General features: G+C 42.3%; 6 protein-coding genes and 1 pseudogene across 11 annotated transcripts; 5 read left to right on the top strand and 2 right to left on the bottom strand.

Moving 5' to 3' along the window:
- The first annotated feature begins 124 nt into the window (after positions 1-124).
- On the top strand, positions 125-1,077 carry LOC116805574 (glycine-rich selenoprotein). Its single transcript, XM_032738264.1, has 3 exons — positions 125-262; positions 344-428; positions 503-1,077. The coding sequence occupies exons 1-3, from the start codon at positions 244-246 to the stop codon at positions 732-734; spliced, it is 336 nt and encodes a 111-aa protein (XP_032594155.1). The 5' UTR covers positions 125-243; the 3' UTR covers positions 735-1,077.
- A 369-nt stretch (positions 1,078-1,446) lies between these two features.
- On the top strand, positions 1,447-4,547 carry LOC6565349 (IWS1-like protein). 2 transcript variants are annotated; one of them, XM_043216336.1, is made up of 7 exons: positions 1,447-1,602; positions 1,670-2,761; positions 2,840-3,002; positions 3,067-3,430; positions 3,507-3,914; positions 3,994-4,246; positions 4,313-4,547. In XM_043216336.1, the coding sequence occupies exons 1-6, from the start codon at positions 1,581-1,583 to the stop codon at positions 4,114-4,116; spliced, it is 2,172 nt and encodes a 723-aa protein (XP_043072271.1). In that variant the 5' UTR covers positions 1,447-1,580; the 3' UTR covers positions 4,117-4,246; positions 4,313-4,547. The 2 variants fall into 2 exon arrangements, with proteins under 2 accessions (XP_043072271.1, XP_043072272.1); XM_043216337.1 differs by having other exon boundaries at positions 3,994-4,250.
- Positions 4,548-6,185: 1,638 nt separating this feature from the next.
- On the top strand, positions 6,186-7,462 carry LOC6565348 (lambda-crystallin homolog). Its single transcript, XM_001991026.3, has 3 exons — positions 6,186-6,247; positions 6,305-6,683; positions 6,809-7,462. The coding sequence occupies exons 1-3, from the start codon at positions 6,204-6,206 to the stop codon at positions 7,340-7,342; spliced, it is 957 nt and encodes a 318-aa protein (XP_001991062.1). The 5' UTR covers positions 6,186-6,203; the 3' UTR covers positions 7,343-7,462.
- Positions 7,368-9,846, bottom strand: LOC6564469. Its single transcript, XM_001991025.2, has 3 exons — positions 9,662-9,846; positions 8,777-9,568; positions 7,368-8,713 (listed from the first exon to the last, which is right to left on the bottom strand). The coding sequence occupies exons 1-3, from the start codon at positions 9,824-9,826 to the stop codon at positions 7,709-7,711; spliced, it is 1,962 nt and encodes a 653-aa protein (XP_001991061.1). The 5' UTR covers positions 9,827-9,846; the 3' UTR covers positions 7,368-7,708.
- Positions 9,847-10,412: 566 nt separating this feature from the next.
- Positions 10,413-12,196, top strand: LOC6564468 (27 kDa glycoprotein). The gene is made up of 2 exons (XM_001991024.2): positions 10,413-10,534; positions 10,601-12,196. The coding sequence occupies exon 2, from the start codon at positions 10,702-10,704 to the stop codon at positions 11,605-11,607; it is 906 nt and encodes a 301-aa protein (XP_001991060.1). The 5' UTR covers positions 10,413-10,534; positions 10,601-10,701; the 3' UTR covers positions 11,608-12,196.
- Positions 12,197-13,510: 1,314 nt separating this feature from the next.
- On the bottom strand, positions 13,511-17,443 carry LOC6565170 (annotated as a pseudogene).
- A 210-nt stretch (positions 17,444-17,653) lies between these two features.
- Positions 17,654-19,386, top strand: LOC6564961. 5 transcript variants are annotated; one of them, XM_032738278.1, is made up of 6 exons: positions 17,664-18,032; positions 18,099-18,254; positions 18,519-18,649; positions 18,730-18,882; positions 18,942-19,161; positions 19,266-19,386. In XM_032738278.1, exons 1-6 carry the CDS (start codon positions 17,800-17,802, stop codon positions 19,369-19,371), a joined length of 999 nt encoding a protein of 332 aa, XP_032594169.1. In that variant the 5' UTR covers positions 17,664-17,799; the 3' UTR covers positions 19,372-19,386. The 5 variants fall into 5 exon arrangements, with proteins under 5 accessions (XP_001991056.1, XP_032594171.1, XP_032594169.1 ...); XM_032738279.2 differs by having other exon boundaries at positions 17,666-18,032; positions 19,232-19,366; XM_001991020.2 differs by having other exon boundaries at positions 17,654-18,032; positions 18,942-19,366.

Raw genomic sequence — 19,386 nt, 5'->3', positions numbered from 1 at the left:
TTTCTACTAGTAGGCTCATAAGCTGAATTACTCAATTGCTTTTGGTGCTTCTGTAGCGTTGTTACTTGCACAAGGGCATACCCTTGTTTCTTAAAAAATATCGATATCTAAAAATCTCCAATCGTGCATGGCTTTAGTCTAGAGACACGTCACTGGCACCCAACTTGCGAATCGTTTTAATAATATATAAAGTAGCAGTATAAACAAACAACCAACAAAATTTATGTATGTTAGAGACCCATAATGGTTTACATTGACCGTAGTAAGTACAAGACAACAGATGTCTCATTGCTGCTTGCCTTGGAACATACTGTTGACACCCATTTATCGTTGGTTATTTCAGATGGTCGCGTCTGGGAGAAGCGACCTTGGGACTTGCAGCGAGTTGTCCAAATATTCGTCGGCCTCTGGCACCTAATATTGCAATTGTAAGTGCTCGGATATTAACCCTTTTAGACCATATTATTGTGTTTGGTGTAGTCATCACATGCGTTGCTTTCAGCTTCCAAACGCTATTTGCGCCCTTTAGCAATGGAAATAATAACCGCGGTAACTCTCGCCATTGGTCTGGTTGGAGTGGTGGCGGTGGAGGAGGAGGAGGCGGTGGTGGTGGTGGTGGTGGTGGTGGTGGAGGAGGAGGAGGCAGTGACGGCCTAAGGCCGAATCGACGCATTGGACGTATACAACAGCATTCAGATGTAAATGGCGGATCATGTTCCATGGGAGGTGGATGAGGATAGCAGCGGCGTCCTTGAGCATAAATTTGCTCGTTCGCCGCTGAACTACAGCGTTGGCGTAAAGCAAGAATTAACCGCTCCATATTTGCATAGGATCTCGCAGCATATTTTTGCGCATATGACGCAATATTCATAAACTCTTTAATTCGAGTGGGATATTGCCGAGACGGTCTGTGTGAATTGGGGTTCTTGTTTCTTTCGGCAACGTTTTAAATTAGTTTAATTGAATCTTTAATGCTTGTAAATCAGCATGATTTCAGATAACATGGAATTACGGGGCTTAAAACTATACTCAAATATTAAAATTGTTAGCAATAAAATACTAAAAAAAAATCGAAAACATTGTTTTATTGTACCCCTGGAATCAGGCAGTGTGTCCAATAATTTTTGGTAAGCTACAACGTCTGAAAAATCGATAGCAAAATATTAGACGACTTAACGACAAAGATATATTTATTCGGTTTCATTCAAATAGGATTGTTGAATTTTTCAGAATTAAAAATATGTAGATATTTTTAAAATATAAATGGAGACAAAAATTATGAGCAAGAACTAGTTCTGCTTGAAAAATGGAACTATGGCACATGGTTCCGATCACATGTGTAAATTCCAAATGTATCGAAAATTTTATGTTCCATTTTCCATTCGTTCGTTAGCTGTGTGATATGGCGAGTTAATCGCTTCGCACAGGCATATTTACATACATACAAATGTGTGCTCGAAATTTATTTGACAAATCTTAAGTATACATAGCAATATTGTTGGCCATAAGCGAACGTGTAAAATAATAACTGAACCAAACTACAAATTACGCATGGGCCGAATTTAATAGCGGCATTAAATATGGAAATGGACGCTGAAAAAGGTATTACACAAAAAAAGGGAGCAATTCTCTATTTTAGCGTGCTTTGCGCTCACATTTTATCTTTTAGGTGATGCGTGCAATAAGGAACCGGAAGATGGAAAGATTCTAGACGCGACTCCGACCTTGGACACTGAAACGAAAAGTCTTCAAGATAATGAGGTTGATTCAACTAGCACCGTGGAGGAACCGTCTGCCTTGCCTCCTACCTCCGAGGCAGTCCAAGCGACATCTGACTCGCCTGCTCGAAGCACAAGAAGCCGTTCAGCCAGCGCAAACCGAAAGTCGCCTAGTCGCAGCCGTAGTCGTAGTGTAATTGACAGCTCACGACGTTCCCGTAGTCAGTCCGGATCCCGGCGATCTCGTAGCGGCTCTGGTCAGCGTTCTCGAAGTGGTTCGCATCGCTCGCGCAGTGGTTCAGGATCTAGACGCTCGCGTAGTGGATCTGCTCACAGTGGTTCACGTTCGCGCAGTGGATCGAGACGGTCACGGAGTGGATCTGGCGGACGCTCGCGCTCACGTAGTGGCTCAAGACGATCCCGTAGCGGTTCCAGACGCTCGCGCAGTGGTACCGGTTCTAGGCGCTCACGTAGCGGATCGGGAGGACGTTCCCGTAGTGGCTCGAGACGCTCCCGCAGTGGATCCGGATCTAGACGCTCCCGCAGTGGATCCGGATCTAGACGCTCTCGCAGTGGATCCGGATCTAGGCGTTCCCGTAGTGGATCCAGACGTTCACGTAGTCGATCTGGATCCAGACGCTCACGCAGCGGATCTGGTTCCAGGCGGTCACGAAGTGGATCTGGAGGACGCTCACGCAGTGGCTCAAGACGCTCGCGCAGTGGATCAAGGAGATCACGTAGTGGATCAAGACGATCACGTAGTGGATCAAGACGATCACGTAGTGGATCGAGGCGCTCACGCACTGGATCAAGGGCCTCACGCGCTGGCTCTAAGGCCTCCCGCGCTGGCTCCAGGGCCACGCGCAGTCGATCCAACAGTGCTGCCTCCACACAAAGTCTGAGTAAAAACAGAAAGGATTCCGACGACGAGAAACACAACGACGCCTCCCGCGACAAGCGTTCGCGTTCCAAGAGTATTGCCGAGAATAACACTTCACAAGATGCACTGGATCGCAAACGAATAATAGATAGTGACTCTGAAGGTACATTTTGCGGCAATCGGCATGTGCTGGACTTTCTTATATCGATTAAATCTGTATTAATTAATGTTTATTATTTAGATGACGCACCAAAAATACAAAGAAAACGACCCAAAATCACAGATACAGATAATGAGGATGAGGACGATGGGGAAAAGCCAAACGATGAGGATGCGAAAAGTGCCCAGGATAAATTGGTGGAAAGTTCAGATGATGAAAACACACCCATTTCAAATGAACCAGAGTAACTATATAGAATAAAAACTGTGTGTGCCTGAATATTTGTATTAACATATTGAGTTATTTAGGAACAGCAACTTTGTTTCCGATTTTGATGCAATGCTGATGCGTAAAAAGGAAGAGAAACGCGTGCGAAGACGCAAGAGAGATATCGATCTGATAAATGATAATGACGATCTTATCGATCAATTGATTATAAATATGAAAAATGCATCGGACGACGATCGACAGCTGAATTTGGCCGGCAGGCCAGCAACAAAGAAAATTTCAATGCTCAAACAAGTGATGTCACAGCTGATAAAGAAGGATCTTCAGCTGGCATTCTTGGAGCACAATATACTCAACGTACTTACAGATTGGTTAGCACCATTGCCAAATAAAAGCCTCCCGTGTCTGCAAATACGAGAGAGCATTTTGCGATTGTTATCCGATGTAAATATATTAACCCATTTCAATGGCATAATGACAAATGTAAATAACAAACTCTTCCTCCCGGTCCCCCTTTTAGTTTCCAACCATTGATAAATCATATTTGAAGCAATCGGGCATTGGCAAAGCTGTCATGTATTTGTACAAGCATCCACAAGAGACAAAGACAAATCGCGATCGTGCGGGTCGCTTGATATCGGAATGGGCTCGTCCCATATTTAATTTAAGCTGTGATTTCTCTGCAATGAGCAAGGAGGAACGGCAGGAGCGTGATTTAGCGCAAATGTCTCGCAATCGCCAGAAGAGCCCAGATCCCGAGCCCGCTGCATCCAGTAATCCACAAACGCTAAATCACACTTTCTCAAGTGATGATAAACCACTACGTCCCGGTGATCCTGGCTGGGTGGCCCGTGCTCGTGTACCAATGCCTTCCAACAAAGATTACGTTATTCGCCCAAAATCAACAGTTGAAGGCGAAGTGACAACGGTATGTCGCCGCTATTATGAAAAGCACCCAAATAATTGTGTTTCTTAATAATATTCTTCTGTTTTTTTTTTTCTTGTAGGCCTCCAAGCGTAAGCCCAACCGTTATGAAAAACATATGAAACGATTTTTAGACTCGAAACGCTCGAAAGAAAGTCGTCGCGCCGTCGAAATATCTATCGAGGGTCGCAAAATGGCGCTTTAAGCATAAGGAAACCCACTAGTTATACACATTTTATATAATTCATCCCCAACAAAAGAAACAGCTGAACAAAATAAATTATATATATATATATATATGTATATATATCAAGCATGGCCTTTCTATGGATATCGTATGTATGAAATCATCTATATAAGAGTCAACTTTTCAACATAAATATATATATTCAACTTTACAGACCTATATATTGACTTGACAATTGCCGGTGGGCCTAAGTTACCAAAACCAAAAGAGTTAGCTCCTACGACAAATAGGAAGTACTTAAGGTCGCCCAAGTCCTGTGATACGCTTTTTCAATGTCACAAGCAAATGCAATCGACTGACAACATACAGCTGCGCTCATAATGATAGTAAAGCTATTGGAAAATATGACAATAGTCAAAAATATATATATGTATGAATTCTTTCTCGAATGTTTAAAGTGTATTTTCTTCATGAAGTGTCCCTTAACAAGCAATTTGCATTTAAGTCGCAACAAGCTTAGTGACAAAATAATTATAACACCCAGTCTTCTGCAAGTATCAAAATGGTCTACAATATGACGCTCGCAAATCACTCTTTGTAAAAGTACCTTTCTAAAGATATGGAATTTCAAGAACGCTCAACTACTCCCCAAAGTTGTTAGATATTAGTTCATCTGGCATTTGGCGACTTCCCGTTGTTTCTTCTCGGCATCTTGGTTTTCAATTGGATCGAGATGTGACGACGGAGCGTACATTAACGACATTGAATTTCATTAGCCAGGCCAGGAGTCATGTTTAGGTAGTTTTGGACCACGTTTCTGAATTTTTATGGACCATGAGCATGTGAAAATTAATTTTCATAGGATTGCCTTGGTGGGGGACAAGTAAATGGATTTATTTTGCATATCTTATCACAGGTTTTGTGCCATTGCGCAACATTTATATACCATATTATAGTTATTATTATACAATACTATAGCTTTGGTTTTCTGTTTTTAATGACTTTTGTAAGGAGAGCAAATCGCTGAACTGTTGACGTGCTGTGAGTGACTCGTCAAATACGCAAACAGCAGAATGCCTTGTTTGAGTTGATCAGTTGCACTTTTCAGCAGAGTCTAAATTGAGGAGAACTTTACTTTCTACAATTGCCAACCCCCATTTGATTATAACCAGTGCCCAAAACAGAAACAGAGAAAATGATTTGAATGCAGTTCGTCGATTGTTCAACAAGTGTATTTCTAATGCAAAAAGGTGAGCCCCATCAACTGTAGTCCAAATCTCTATATAAATACACATACATGTGTATGTAAATAAATATAAGCAAATATGCGTTGGTGCGTGGAAAATGTGTTTGTTTATCTTCAAATAGTTCCATTCGACAATTCAAACACTCACATTTATCTCTGACTGTACTCAAGAATTTGTTGTGCGTGGCGTGCAGCACAATAAATAGATACTACTACTACTTGGTTGGTAAACATTGTAAAGAAGAATAAATGTTTAAAGTCAAATTAAGGGCATTTTGACGCGACCTATTGAAAACATACCCGCTGGCAAATTTGCTAAAAAATATAATAATTGAATATGTGCATAGAATTTCAGTGTCAACGATTTTAAAGGCCTCCTCACTTAACCGGTTTGAGAAACAACCATTCAAAAAGCTTAAATAGTTGCTGATTTATTATATGTATTGCACACATTGTATGTGTATGTATAAATATATATGTATATTTGTATATGTATATAGAATACACGAGTGTTTTGCAGTCTTCTCCACTTTTCCAGCGGGCATATTGTTTTTAGCAGGCATAACAACTAGTTGAATTGTGCTGCTGGTGTTCGTTTTGTCGGCTGCCATTATTATCTGGTGCTGGAATCAGCGACACCCAACCAACCACACGCATCACAAATTGTGTACACATGTAGGTCGCGTTCACCTTTTGTTGTTATCGCTTATATTAAGTACTGGTGGTAGTATTAAACCGGTTGCGCTAAGCAATTCAGTGCTCAAACGCATCAAGTTCTCCGCTCAATGTGGTCGTCTGTATTCTCTAGCAGTCAAATCAAATCAACTCGAAGTAGCGAAAGAAATCAATAATAATAATAATGGCCGATTTAAAGAAAAGTGATAAAATAGGCATCGTTGGCAGGTGAGATTTATGATGTGGTATATGCATATGTATGCTGAATAATGCACATATTTGCAGTGGGCTCATCGGACGCTCGTGGTCCATGCTGTTCGCCTCGGTTGGCTATCAGGTGACGCTCTATGACATCCTGCCCGAGCAGGTGCAGGGCGCACTGACTGCGACGCAAAAGGAATTGCTGAATCTGGAGACGAAGGGTCTGCTGCGTGGCAAATTGACTGCAAAGGATCAATTTAGTTGTATTTCGGGCACCAACGACATCAAGGAGCTGGCCAAAGGCGCTTTCTTTATACAGGAGTGTATACCCGAGAAGTTGGAGTGGAAACAAGAGCTGTTCAAGAAGCTCGACGATGTGGTTGATAGCAACACAATATTGTCCAGTTCCACAAGCACATTTCTACCGTCGCTGTTCACTGCCAACTTGAAGCACAAACACAACGTGAGTTGGGTCGTTAAGAATGATATATGGAAAATCCACAGCTGTACATGTTATCTACGCATGTCCGAGTGCTAATCTTGTGCTGAGCACCTTGATTGATTTATATTCTCTGGCAATTTTTCTAGACTGTTGTCTCGCATCCCGTCAATCCGCCCTACTATGTGCCGCTGGTGGAGATTGTGCCAGCGCCATGGACCAAGCCAGAGGTTGTCCAAAGGACTCGCGACCTAATGGATGAAATTGGCCAGAAGCCCGTCACGCTGTCGCGTGAGATTGAAGGCTTTGCCCTAAATCGCATTCAATATGCCATCTTGAATGAGACGTGGCGTCTGGTTGAATCCGGCATACTCAATGTCCGGGATATTGACAGCGTCATGAGCGATGGTCTGGGCATGCGTTATGCCTTCCTGGGCCCACTGGAGACGGCGCATCTGAACGCCGAAGGAATGGCCAACTATTTTGAGCGCTACTCGAAAACGATCCATGCCGTCAGCGTGACAATGGGCGACACTCCCAAAATGGAGGGACCCACTGCTGTCGAGATTGCCAAGCAGCTGAACGATATGGTGCCACTGGACAAACTAGTCGAACGTCGGACTTATCGCGACAACTGTCTGACTCATCTCAGCATTTTGAAGAACAAGCTCAATGACAAGTAAATCAAATCAAACAAGTCACATGAAATTACATGAAATTAAATGCTAATTTATTCAGAACTAACAATTACTAATTGTGATTTACAAGAAGAAAAGAAAATACAAGCATTTCATTTGATCTTATTTAACTTAATTTGGCTTATACGATTATAGGTCGGAAATTGATTTAATTTAAATACATTCAATACAAAATTAAAATTTAGTTAAGGAAAATCAATGAGGAGAAACCAAAATGAATTTTATAAAATAACTCCAGGCAAGGGTGTCCCGGCATGACGGATTCTGATATTTAGACTTCTATTTTACTTCCAGTCAAAAGTTCAATTTATAGAACTGGAAACGATCACATATTGGGGCTGGCTTTAGAGTTTATTGTGCAGCGTTCTTCGAGTAAGCGCTGGAATAGTTGCTTACTGGTCTTAAGGATCTGCGCGTCATCGTGCGTACTTGTGGCATGGGTGTGCTGGTGTAAAATATTTTGCCACCTGTTGCATTGGCTCTAGCCGCTATGGGCGTCTCCTGGCCATTATTGCAGCGTGGCGTTGTTGTATTCAAAGAGTTGAGCTCTTCGGGGCATAACGATGTCTTTATCATTGGCACAACGCGCTTAACGGGTATATTTGCTTTAGTGGGTGCAACACATTTTACGTTGGATCCGCTCATCGCGCAGCTTTTGTTGCGGCCACTAAGAAGGGCGCGGCTCTGTGCAGGAGCAGCGGCTGCAGCTGTCGCATTCATTTTACCAGCTATCGAACCAACGGAGAAGGAATAGCGGCGTTGCCTGACGGATGTCATTACATTCAATTTGTCACCGACGTTTGATAGCTCCTTAAGTGGCGCTGTTTGAATATTTGTGTTTGTGGTGTTGTCGACAGATGATTGCTTCGACTGTATTTTTGGTCGATCCTGCGTAGTCTTGTCATGAATTGATAGCGAAGAAGAACGTCGGCGCAATAGGTTATCCTGATTAGCTGTAGGTACTACTTTAGCTGATTTTGGATACACTATGCCACTAGGCAATTGGTTTGCCGCCGCTGAATTTACAACCAATATTACGGTTGCCCCGCCACCGCCAGATTCCGTCTCGTTATGGTCCGAAGCGTAATGCTGCACCCTTGTCAAATTGTGCCGCTCCAGAATTTCGTTTATTTGACTAGTCAAATTTTCGTCAACTACTTCCTTCACATAGGAATCTGTTTTTTTTTGCTTTACAACTGGCGATGCTTTTGGACATCCAGTGTCACTAATCGGACTTGCGGGTTTATCATGCGACTCGGCAATATATGTGGCCGATGAACAAGTCATTACATCTGGAATGTCCTGCACATTTCGGCTCGATCCCTGCACACAATCTTCCAAATCGTCATTCTTTTTCTACGAAGAAAGTGGGGTTAGTAGTTCGCATTTAATTGATATTTGTATGCAGCAAGGACCTACCTGTCTCTCAAGATCCAAGTCGAATGTGCCTTGCCGTTTGTAGATGCTCGGTGACTCCTTAGTTTTCTGGCTGCCAAATCCTGCTGCTGATGGTAATGCACTGCCGTAAATAGCAGCACTGAGCGATTCAAAGAGCACATTGCACTGCTCCCTTTTGGATATGTCAACATGCTCACAAATCAAAGATTTCATGTCCTGCAAGAGTTTTCCAACATCGGCCATTGCATCTGTTGGCGCCGGTGTTGGACTAGGTACATTTATTGGTGTTGGTGTTGCTGTTGTGGTTCTGATTAGCTCCTGTTCTGTGTTCGGAGTTGCATGTGATTCGGTTTTGGAAGGAGATTCCAATATAGCGATACGCAGCATCTTTAAGCGTGTTTCGAACTCCATGTTGGAGCATGTACCGTCACTTAGAGCGGTAACAGCGGTATTAGCTAGAGGAATTGGACTGGTCTCATCTTCTATGAGCTTGATTGGCGATTCTGCCGCAATCATTTGCAGATTTTCGGCCAGAATCGAATTCTCAAAAAAGGAGAAAACCCGTGTCGATGGATTGTGCGATGGCGTATTCACACTTGATAGCCTTGTCGCATTCAGCTTGGCCAGCTGTTGAAGGCTTCGCTGACGCGATTCATTGCTGCCGACTGTGGAGGTTTTGAATCCATTGTCATTTTTTTGTTCAAGCTCCAAGGCAACGGTTGGCGTTTCATGGCTTAAGTCTTGATCAGCACATTGAGAATCATTGTTAGCTCTGGTTCCACAATTATGTACTGTATTTGTAATATGTAAGCCCTGTTAAATAAATGTTATGTACATATGTGTAAAACCGCTGTTTCTTCAAAGTGAACACATTGCAGTGTTGTATGTATGTGTGTAAGAACTAACCTTGATGCAGGCTTCTTTTTCCATCGAATCGAAAGGATCATAAGGCCCCTTGAATTGTTTCGATTCGATGAGAACAGGGTCCGAGTGTGTATTATCAATATTTGCTTTACCATTAACAGGCTCATCCCAACCTGTTAAGTCAATTAGATTCGGAGTATCACACATTTTATGAGAGGAAAAAAAGTACAATAAAACTAGCACAAGCTTTAAAACACAGCAGAACTTCCCGCTTTTACTTTGTTCTTGTGATGATATTTTTACACTGTCGCACGTACGTGAAATCGATTCGTAATACTTATCGAACGTTCAAAATAGTTTAACTAGTTGCTCAAATTCTCGAAATATATTAATAAATTTTCAGTATGAAAGGAACTTTTATGCTGGAAAAATACAAAATCAAGTTATATACAATTTCTGTTATAAATGAAATTAAATTATTTTTAAGTAATAAACAAAATCCGCAATAGTTCATATGAACGGTCTTTAGCAACTGTCGACTGCTAGTAATCGATAGCATCATCAGAAAACAGGCGAGATATAAAAATATATATATTTATATTCAATGGGTAGAAAACACTCAACATTTTAAATATAAATTTCTTTGTGGTTGAGATGGCAATGATACATAAATAAATATTTTTCAAGCCGCTTATTGGTCTGCCGGGACGCGGCTAAACTGGCAGCACTGGTCCTTATCCATCGACACATGATAAAGAGAATCTGTTCTATTCCACCTTGTCCGATATACGATAAGTGGCCATAAGCATGGTTGGGTATGATGAACATAAACACAATGACTAATTAATTGTCTAATAAGAACCCGTACGTCGTCCAATAAGAATCCATACGTGCAGGTCGGATTTCAAAGTACAGGTAGATATTAAATATTAATTCACTGGTTATTAACAGCTAATTAAAACCAATACGTTATATTTTAAGGGGTGTCGGTGGTAATGCTAGTCGAATCGATATAAGCCAAGAATTTTGTTTGAAATACATAGTTTTTGAGGAAGCTCAATTACAATAAATCATATAACAGGATGAAGCTGCCAGCCATTTCCTGCATCTGGTCAATCTTAATTGTTTGCGGAATATTTGAAGCGCAGGCGCAATTAAATTTGGACAATCTCGATCTGCAAAATCAATTTACCGATGATTTGTTAAAATCCAATATTAGCTACAACCAAGTGAAAGAAGTATTCCGCAGGAAATGCATAGAAGTATCCGGCGAAGAGCTTGGTGACCAGGCCTACAATAATATTGAGTCCGGCTTCTTTAAACTCAGCGAATGCATCAACAATATTGTCAATTACACGACAATGAAACAAGAAATTCAGACCGCACGTCCTCTTGGTGAGTTGGATGTGGTGTTCAATAAGTATTGCAAGCAGCGCTCGAATGCCACCAATTGCTTTGAAACATTCTCGAATAAATTGTTGCCATGCCTGGACAAGGAAGAGCAGGAGAGCCATGATGTTATGACACGTATTGTGCAGAGTTTGCTGAACTTTGTGTGCCACAAGGATGGGGACCAAATCGCTCTATTTATCGCCGAGCAGGGATTCGAGTGCCTTGAGTCACAAAAGGACAATATCCAGCAGTGCCTAAACAGCACCTTTTCTACGTATTTCAATGATGCAGATATGCACGACAGCAATCAGATCAAAACAATACCCAAACTAGTCGTGGGCCAGAAGCAGTGCAGTGATATTAAAACGTTGGAAAACTGTGTTGTTCGTCATTTGGAGCACTGCTCGGAAATAACACCGGCAAATCTCATAGAGTCAATGTTCAACTTTATCAGAAACGAGACTCTGTGCCGCAACTTTCAGCAAATGGCCTTAACTGCCGGTGCCAAGACGCTGGCTAATACTCATGCTACACTAAACATTCCAATCTATACTCTCTTCGGATTTATCCTATTTAGTATGTATGAATTGAAGTGATTTTCGTCAACTGCATTCTCAGTTAATCTTAAAAACGGTGTATGCTCCATAATGATACAAAATTAACTTTGCCGTGTTCATCGTTCTAATCTCTTACTCAATTCGCTACTCATTAAAAAAAAAAAAACAAAAAAAAAAGAGAAAGATAGAGCGAAAGCGAAACAGTAAATTGCAAGACACGGCCCTTTTGCAATCTGGTGCAAATATTTGGAAATCTCAAATCTCGAATTATTACTCTATAAATATCTTCTTATGTACGTGAATAGTTTTGTTTGCGTAGTTTCTTTATTTTTTGTTTTTGGTTTTCTTTTTGAACAATAAGAGAAAAGTATTAGCTCATTTTCTTATAACCTTTATTAGTTATAGGCATGGTATACACACTGTTATTTAATCTTTTATTGTAATCTCCTTTCCGAAGTCAATTTATACAACTCCCAACAACAACAATAACAACATAAAACACGGAAATGTCATACACCTATACGAAATAAAATGATGGGATACAGGTTAAAAGTTTATTAATTTTGTAAATGGAAACAAAAATGTATTAAAAAAAAAACGTGAATATATAAACCAAGAAATATTAAAATCAGCCGTTTTATATTTGAATTTGTTTTGCTTTGCGTTCGTGTCTAGCGGTAAAGTTAATGCGTAAGTAATGCCAAAACTGAAATCTCATCTCAGTTGACTTAAGCCACTTAATAATGCCCAGACGCACAGAGGATTGTGAAATGCATTGCAATTTATGAACGAATCACAACTCGCAAATCTACGCAATTCCGCCAACCCCTTCACGAGAAGCTGTGTACACAATTGAATTTATGCAACAAACAATTTAAATGCAGCTCAGCGATTTCCTTAATTGTCTCAGACATTATTATCTGTCGGTATTTTATTTGAAGCAAGAATTAATTCTTTTTCTGGGACAGAGGCGAATTTAGTTGTAACACGTCCAGTGTTTCGCAGTGGGCAACCTCGGCTAGCTCAGTATTCCCAGAGGTGGGTAACTTAAACCATGCCCGTGAACGGTACAGACTCAAAAAAAAACTCGACCTACACAACACTACATAAAGACCTACATGCACACACAAAACAAACGAAACAGCTGACGGGCCTGATGTTTATGGCCACGACTTACCCGCCCTTTCTGCAATGGGCCTACACGGATGGATTCGCCCATCGCTCTTAAATTGTAGTTGACGACTAATTTATTCCATGATCCCGGTGATTCTCCCCTGTATTTAACTTACTCACAGATCATCGTTATTTCCTTACAATTTATTAACATACATTATATGGTATAATGTAGTAATTACCAAATACGCCGCTAGGTAGCGTTGTATGCTGCAACGGCTATTCAACTTTGAATTTAAATCGGGAATCTTGCCAAATCCGATGAAACCAAAATAAAAAAATTGAACAAATCCCTTTCCTACCCTATTAGAGCTCCAATATAAGTATTCGATGTATGGGGGGCTCGTGCAAAAATGGATTCCGCAATTTGGCAAATATCCGGACGCCGGATTTTGTTGAAGAACACGGTTAACTTAGAAATTTAAATTAATAATAGATACGTGAATAAATAAATACATTAACATAAATAACGAATAGCTTAACATAACATTCAACAAATTTGCTTAACATAACATTCAACATTTACATAAATATACTGGAGGAGGGGTGGGTGTGCTGGAGCACTGCGCCCTGGGCGCTGAATTTGGGTTTGGCACTGATCACATGCGCGCAGTCGACTTACACTCGACAGGGCGTGGATCTGATTTTTTTTTACATGTGTTTCTCTTTGCCCCCCCCCCCCCCCCTTTTTTTTTTTTAGTGGTAACTCTTCATAAATGTTTATTTATATATAAATGAAAATGAATTGATTCAAGATACAAAAGTTGTACATATTTAATGGTTATTAGGGAATGTGTTTTTAATATTAAAATAAATTCGCTTGTCGACAGCTGCTGTCTTTGGATACATCTAGCAGTGGTTAAGTTGGCCAATTGGCCAATTAAGGCAACTAATCAGAGGAGTCCGCCAGATTCTCGTCGGATTCATCCAGCTCCTCGTCCAGGGATTGGATATCCGATGGCAGCTCGCAGCCAATGTAGGCATTGTTGTTGGCACAGTAGACGATTAGGTGGCGCCAGCAGTCGTCGAGGGCCAGAAGCTGAGGATTGCCAAAGATGACCATCAGGCAGCGAGCACGGGAGACAGCCACATTCATGCGATTGCTGCTGTGCACAAAACCCAAACTGAGCCTTGCGTCCGACTGGAGATTGGCCTGCGAGGAGCGCACCGTGGATATCAACACGATGTCACGTTCCTGACCCTGAAACTCCTCGACGGAACCAATCTTGGCCATGTCCATATTGGCACCGATGAACAAAGTGCGCAGCACCTTCACCTGCTTCGAATACGGCGACATTATGCCAATATTTTGGGGACGCACATTTTGGTCATACAATTTGCAGCACATTTTGAAGACCTCAACAGCCTCGGCGACATTATAGCATGTCCTGCCGATTCTCACCCAAGATGCCGTGGAAGAAGGCGCCATGGGTGCGTGGCGTATTCTCCGTATTGAAAAGCGGCGACTGCAGCTTGACGAGTAGCTGTGCCTCGTGTGAATCCTCCTTCGAGATCTGAGCGATGAGCTCGTTGTCATAGAATAGTCTGCTGTACACGGACATAATCGAGGGAATCGCACGATAATTGTAGAGCAGCTTGGTCAGCACATCCGGATTGTAGGCGGAGCTGTCGGGGAATCGCTGCAGATCTTGACGATATGGTGCCGTCTGCAGTAGTCGCTCCAGGAACGATAAGGGCAAGCCAAATTCAACAGCATGACGACTGCTAACAATGGCCTGTAACTGCAGCGGATCTCCCACAAGGATGACCTGACTGCGCTTCTGGGCAACCAGCGCAATGGGCACCATCGTCTCCGGCTCCGTGCACTGACCCGCCTCGTCGATCGGCAGGTGTGTAAAGTGGCCCGAAGGGAAATCCATTTGTATAAAGTTCCCCAACGTGGAGCACGTGCTGATCGTCAACCGATGCTTGCCCAGAAAGTTTGCCGGGCAGCGCAATTTGAGTCCCGAATCCGTGACAATTATGCTATCATCGCTGGCGTCCAGGATGCCAATTTCGATGGTGGCGCAGTAGGTCATCAGTTCCGGCGGCACCAGATCCTTCTTCACCTGGTTATGTGAGACGAGCCGTATAAATTCGCCCGGCTGCAGCACATTGCTGTCAATGATTCGCTTGGTGATCAAATCCGCCGAGCTGTTCGACGGAGTGCCAACGAGCACCCGAGCACCAGATAAATTATACACCAGTTGCAACACGGTCTCCACCAGTGTGACAGATTTGCCAGTGCCCGGCGGACCAAAGATGACATACGGAATTCGATCGGATTCACCACGGAGTATCTTGTATGGAGTCCAGCTGCGGATTGAACCAGGGCAACTGGTCATCATAGAGATGCATTACATCATCCCTGAATTGGACGTCCAATTGGGGATTGTCGCGTTTGGTCACCTTGCTGGGAAATAGGAAATGCTGACCCAAATAGTTGGGTATGTGATTAACAGCATAATGCTGCTTGCGAAACCCATATCTGGAGAAATGGAATTCCAGGCGATAATCCTCGCTATTATATTGCTGCTGAAAGCTGGCGTTGAACTTGAGCAGGACGCGATCGAAGAGCACCTTATGTATGATGCCCTGATAGACGCTGTTTTCAAGCCAGGGATTGATGGCATTCACAGAGTCGCCCAGCACCAAGGAGGGACGACGTTCCGCCAGATTCTCCACGTGCACCGATAGATATTTCCTATCGCGCTGAAAATGAGCACGTTCCCGATCAAAATTACGAAAGCTGATCATATATTCGATCTCCTCCAGAAACAGCAACGTATCGAAACGTTTCGCATAGTTCTCGTAGCTGAGCAGCTCCTCCAGGTATGGATACTGATTGACCAACTGTTGGCGCATGTCTTGCATTCGATCCGTCTTAAGGACAATCTGGAGCAGGCGTTCGGGCACCTTGTAGCCAGCGAAATGGGTTTTGATGAAGCGACGCTTCACAGATATCGATTCACTCCGTTGAGCCACCGTCTTGCCACTGACCATCAGCTGTTGGGAGGCAATCAGACGTCGCTTTGCCTCCCGGGCATCCTCATCCATTTCGCACACGATGATCGTTATGAAGCGACTCACTTTAAAGTTTCGCTACCCATCTCAATGTGACGCTCGCTAACCGGCTCCAGCAGCGTGATCTGTGCAGCTCTCTTATTTAGTATTTCAATGCGCTTCAGCTCAAAGGTGCGTCATCCCGTGTTCTTTAGCTTGAAGCTGATGTTATGCTTCTTCCACTCGCCAACAAATACAAAACGATCCTCGCCTTCTATAGAAATAGCCCCGCTTTTTCCAGTCGAGGACGTCGTCAACATTTGTTCTTCACTTGGCCAAAGTTCTTCTCCAGCAATATCAATTTGATGGCGCGACGCGTGAATGTCGAATGTTTACACTCGATAAGATCGACTCTGACAGTATCGCCCAGATGCAGGCTAATGCCCGTGGGCACATCCTCCTTGAGCACATACGCATTGTTGTCCAGCACAGCAATCTCCTCAAAGACCCGCTCAATGATGCACTTTTGATTGGTTTCGATGCGCGTCGGCGACACTTTCTTCACTAACAGAATTTCGCCCTGTTTGTCCACATAGACATCGTCCAGCTGGACAATGCACTCGAGGCTGATTTCATCGCCCTTCTTGGGTATGAAATTGATCTTAATCTTGTCCAGCTCAACGATCTATTCACAATAACCCATGTCCACTTCGATGGAGGCAGACAGACGCTGCGTGATGACGCCGAGAATGGTTCGCAACTCCCAACAGTGTTCGAGTATTTTATGAATCTTGACCACTTTGAAGATGCCCTCGTCCTGTTGAAAAACTAAATACTCGACAACACAGCCAATGTTTAGATCACGAAATAGTTCTCCAGCGCTTTGCCGGCTAAAGGACATGGAGTTATTGATTAAGCCTGCATTGCCAGTTAATTCGGTGATGACGCCTTTGCGTGCGCAGCATGAAGAAGATGTGGCAGCTGTCTCCTGATCAGAATTGTGGGTGGTAGTAGCTAGATTTAAGTTCGGATCGCTATTCTCAGCATTTTCTTTTGCCTCCTGGTCGAGAAAGTTGTTCTCCATGTCGAGCATATCGAGTTTATGCTCCCGCTCCTTCTCCCCGTTGGAGAAGATGCTCCTCCAGATTTTATACATGCTAAGTTGTTAGGTTGTCTTTCTATTGCTGCTATTGCTGAGGCTTCTTCTCCAGTCTCTCGTACATCCAATTCGTCTCACTGATGTAGTTCAACTCGTTGCGCAGAGTCTGCAGCCGATTCAAATGGGTGTCGTTCGCCTCCGCTTTGACGCCCGTTTCGCTGGTAATAAGCGAAATCACTTTGCTTGTTGTTTGCGTATCGAGTTTCTTAATCTCAGCAGCGTTGTTGCTTTCTGGAATACTTGGTGTGTTCCCAACAGTAGCTTCGAGGTCGTTGTTGCGTCAACTTCAGAGCATATGACATACATAAATTATACAGTTGCGGCGTGACCTGCCGTCGGCCACCTAAACATAAACCACAAAATTAGAGCAGCACAACAATTATTCACACAGGCACACTTACGCCGAATTTGGCTTCACAAGGTCTATCGAATATGGAGGGTTAAGGCACTCCTAAGGTACTTCAACATTTGATCGTACGGCACAAAAATTTAAGCGCTATGGACCACGACCTGCCCTCAACGCGTCACCTTGCGGAGAATGTTCTTACATGCAACGCTGATCTCGCTGACCCTGCCAACTTGCTCCCGCTTTTCAGCAATGTGGCCCTTTAAATTTCACTTTTGGTTGTGGCATACGATAATTGAACATCGATATGTCTGCAAATGCAACATAGTATTCCAATAATTGGCTGATTTGCACGACTTGGCGGCTTGCACATCTCTAATTGGCTGCTTGCTCATCTCTAATGCGCAGATGGCTCGCCTTTGACGCATATACATAGTTAAGCCCCAAGCTTGGCTCAAACAACATCCAACGTCGAAGTGACTAAGATGATAATTAAATGAAAAAGGTCGCCTGTATGCCAACTCCAAAAGAGATTTAGCTTAGATTAAACATGGAGTACGGCGAAACCATGGAGAACATTGAGGCTGCAGCATTGCCACATGAGATAACAACGTTCAATATCACAATGACTGCAATTTCGGCATTCATGCGGTGCATTGCAGTCATAATGAACTGGTGCCTGGCCTATGATTATTGGTTAACAGAGTCTTATGCCTATTGCTCTTGGACGATCCTATCGATATTATTGCCAATGATTCTGACATCGTTGATATATTCAAATGTGTAAGATATTGTCATTTTGCCCATATGCATATCTCGGTATTCTCTTTAATTATTGTTCATTTGTAGACTTATTGTCAGCAGTCTGGGCAAAAAACCTCTCATCTATACGGACCTATTTTGGAAACTGGTACTCTCCTATTTGTTTCGAGATGCACATACCCTGAACTGGGCATTCAAGTACAACGATGCTAAAAAGCGCGTCGACAAGGTTGCCGAGATTGAGTAAGCACATAAATTAAAAAAAATACAATATAATAATGAGAAAGAAAAGTGTGAACACTTTGAGAAGTTCGAATTTTCCATAAAAATGAAGAACCCTCATGCAATAATCGCCTTTGAGTTTATTGTATTCAAAAAAAAAAAAAAAAGATGACATCCTAAAATTCGAATATTTCTAGAATTTAAAACACATTTTCTTCTAAATCGAAGTGTTTTTTATGTTATGTTATTTTCCCATTTTCGATTTTCATTTCCACAAACTTTAAGATGTTATCGCAGACACTTGAAGGAAGAGTGTAACGTTGGCTTTATACGACTTTTCGACCTATTTTTAGAAACTGCTCCACAGAAAATATTGCAGCTGGCAATAGTATTGCGATATGTGAAAAGCTTAACGTGTAATAAGTATAATGCACTATGTATTTAAATGTGAATATAATTCGGACATTTCTAATGTGAACTCAATTTCTATTTTCAGATTTACGTGCCCTGACTTTTCTGATATACTTCATAAGCATAGCGTATTGCTTAGTGGCCTATAATCGCTCAAATCGCTTGGTCCAGCTAGATAAATACGATATAGGAACAAAGGGACTTGTCGTGCAATTTTGGTTCCTTCTATGCCTGTCATGTGAGTCTAATATTCTGATTGATTCGAGCAAGGCAACTAAATCAATTACATTTTTTTAGCTTCCCGCACGACTTGCATTGCGTACATGGCCAGCATTTATCCGACAGAGACTTGTGCAGCTTGTTGTTTGCATGTGTTAGTTTGTGCGAATGTTGTTTTTGTACTGGACACACCAAAGTTTGGCATTTGTGCATTTTTAAACTACATATTGTGCCTTGGGTTCGGCGTGGTTTATGTATTCATATTCACACCCGTTTCCGATGCACCCACAAAGTACAAGTATTCCATTTACTTATCGTTTTGTTTTTTGCAAAATCTTGTCGTTTGTATAATTTGGATACCATTGCAGATATCCGTATTGATCAATGTCTTATATATGACAGGTATTCTGCTGATGATCTACTATTACTTGAAATGCCATCCAGGAATTACATCTGCTATATTTTAAAGATGAATAAAAATAGAGTTGATTATTTGTTTTACATGTGAATGGATGAGAAATGC

This window comes from Drosophila grimshawi, unplaced genomic scaffold (assembly GCF_018153295.1).
Source record: "Drosophila grimshawi isolate 15287-2541.00 unplaced genomic scaffold, ASM1815329v1 contig_1006, whole genome shotgun sequence".
Classification (NCBI taxonomy): domain Eukaryota; kingdom Metazoa; phylum Arthropoda; class Insecta; order Diptera; family Drosophilidae; genus Drosophila; species Drosophila grimshawi.
Note: the sequence above shows the minus strand (reverse complement) of the source record. Positions and strands in the feature narration are given on the sequence as shown.

Coding starts and splice junctions, on each gene's coding strand:
- LOC6564961 (XM_001991020.2), top strand. CDS start 17,800: ATGGAGTACGGCGAAACCATGGAGAACATTGAGGCTGCAGCATTGCCA. Junction 18,650..18,729: donor ATATGTGAAAAGCTTAACGT/GTAATAAGTATA, acceptor TTCTATTTTCAG/ATTTACGTGCCCTGACTTTT. Junction 18,883..18,941: donor GTTCCTTCTATGCCTGTCAT/GTGAGTCTAATA, acceptor ACATTTTTTTAG/CTTCCCGCACGACTTGCATT.
- LOC6565348 (XM_001991026.3), top strand. CDS start 6,204: ATGGCCGATTTAAAGAAAAGTGATAAAATAGGCATCGTTGGCAG. Junction 6,248..6,304: donor AAAATAGGCATCGTTGGCAG/GTGAGATTTATG, acceptor ACATATTTGCAG/TGGGCTCATCGGACGCTCGT. Junction 6,684..6,808: donor ACTTGAAGCACAAACACAAC/GTGAGTTGGGTC, acceptor CAATTTTTCTAG/ACTGTTGTCTCGCATCCCGT.
- LOC6565349 (XM_043216336.1), top strand. CDS start 1,581: ATGGAAATGGACGCTGAAAAAG. Junction 3,003..3,066: donor CCCATTTCAAATGAACCAGA/GTAACTATATAG, acceptor TGAGTTATTTAG/GAACAGCAACTTTGTTTCCG. Junction 3,431..3,506: donor TTTTGCGATTGTTATCCGAT/GTAAATATATTA, acceptor TCCCCCTTTTAG/TTTCCAACCATTGATAAATC.
- LOC6564469 (XM_001991025.2), bottom strand. CDS start 9,826: ATGTGTGATACTCCGAATCTAATTGACTTAACAGGTTGGGATGAGCCT. Junction 9,569..9,661: donor AAAAAGAAGCCTGCATCAAG/GTTAGTTCTTAC, acceptor TTTATTTAACAG/GGCTTACATATTACAAATAC. Junction 8,714..8,776: donor ACTTGGATCTTGAGAGACAG/GTAGGTCCTTGC, acceptor CTTTCTTCGTAG/AAAAAGAATGACGATTTGGA.
- LOC116805574 (XM_032738264.1), top strand. Junction 429..502: donor TGGCACCTAATATTGCAATT/GTAAGTGCTCGG, acceptor CGTTGCTTTCAG/CTTCCAAACGCTATTTGCGC.
- LOC6564468 (XM_001991024.2), top strand. CDS start 10,702: ATGAAGCTGCCAGCCATTTCCTGCATCTGGTCAATCTTAATTGTTTGC.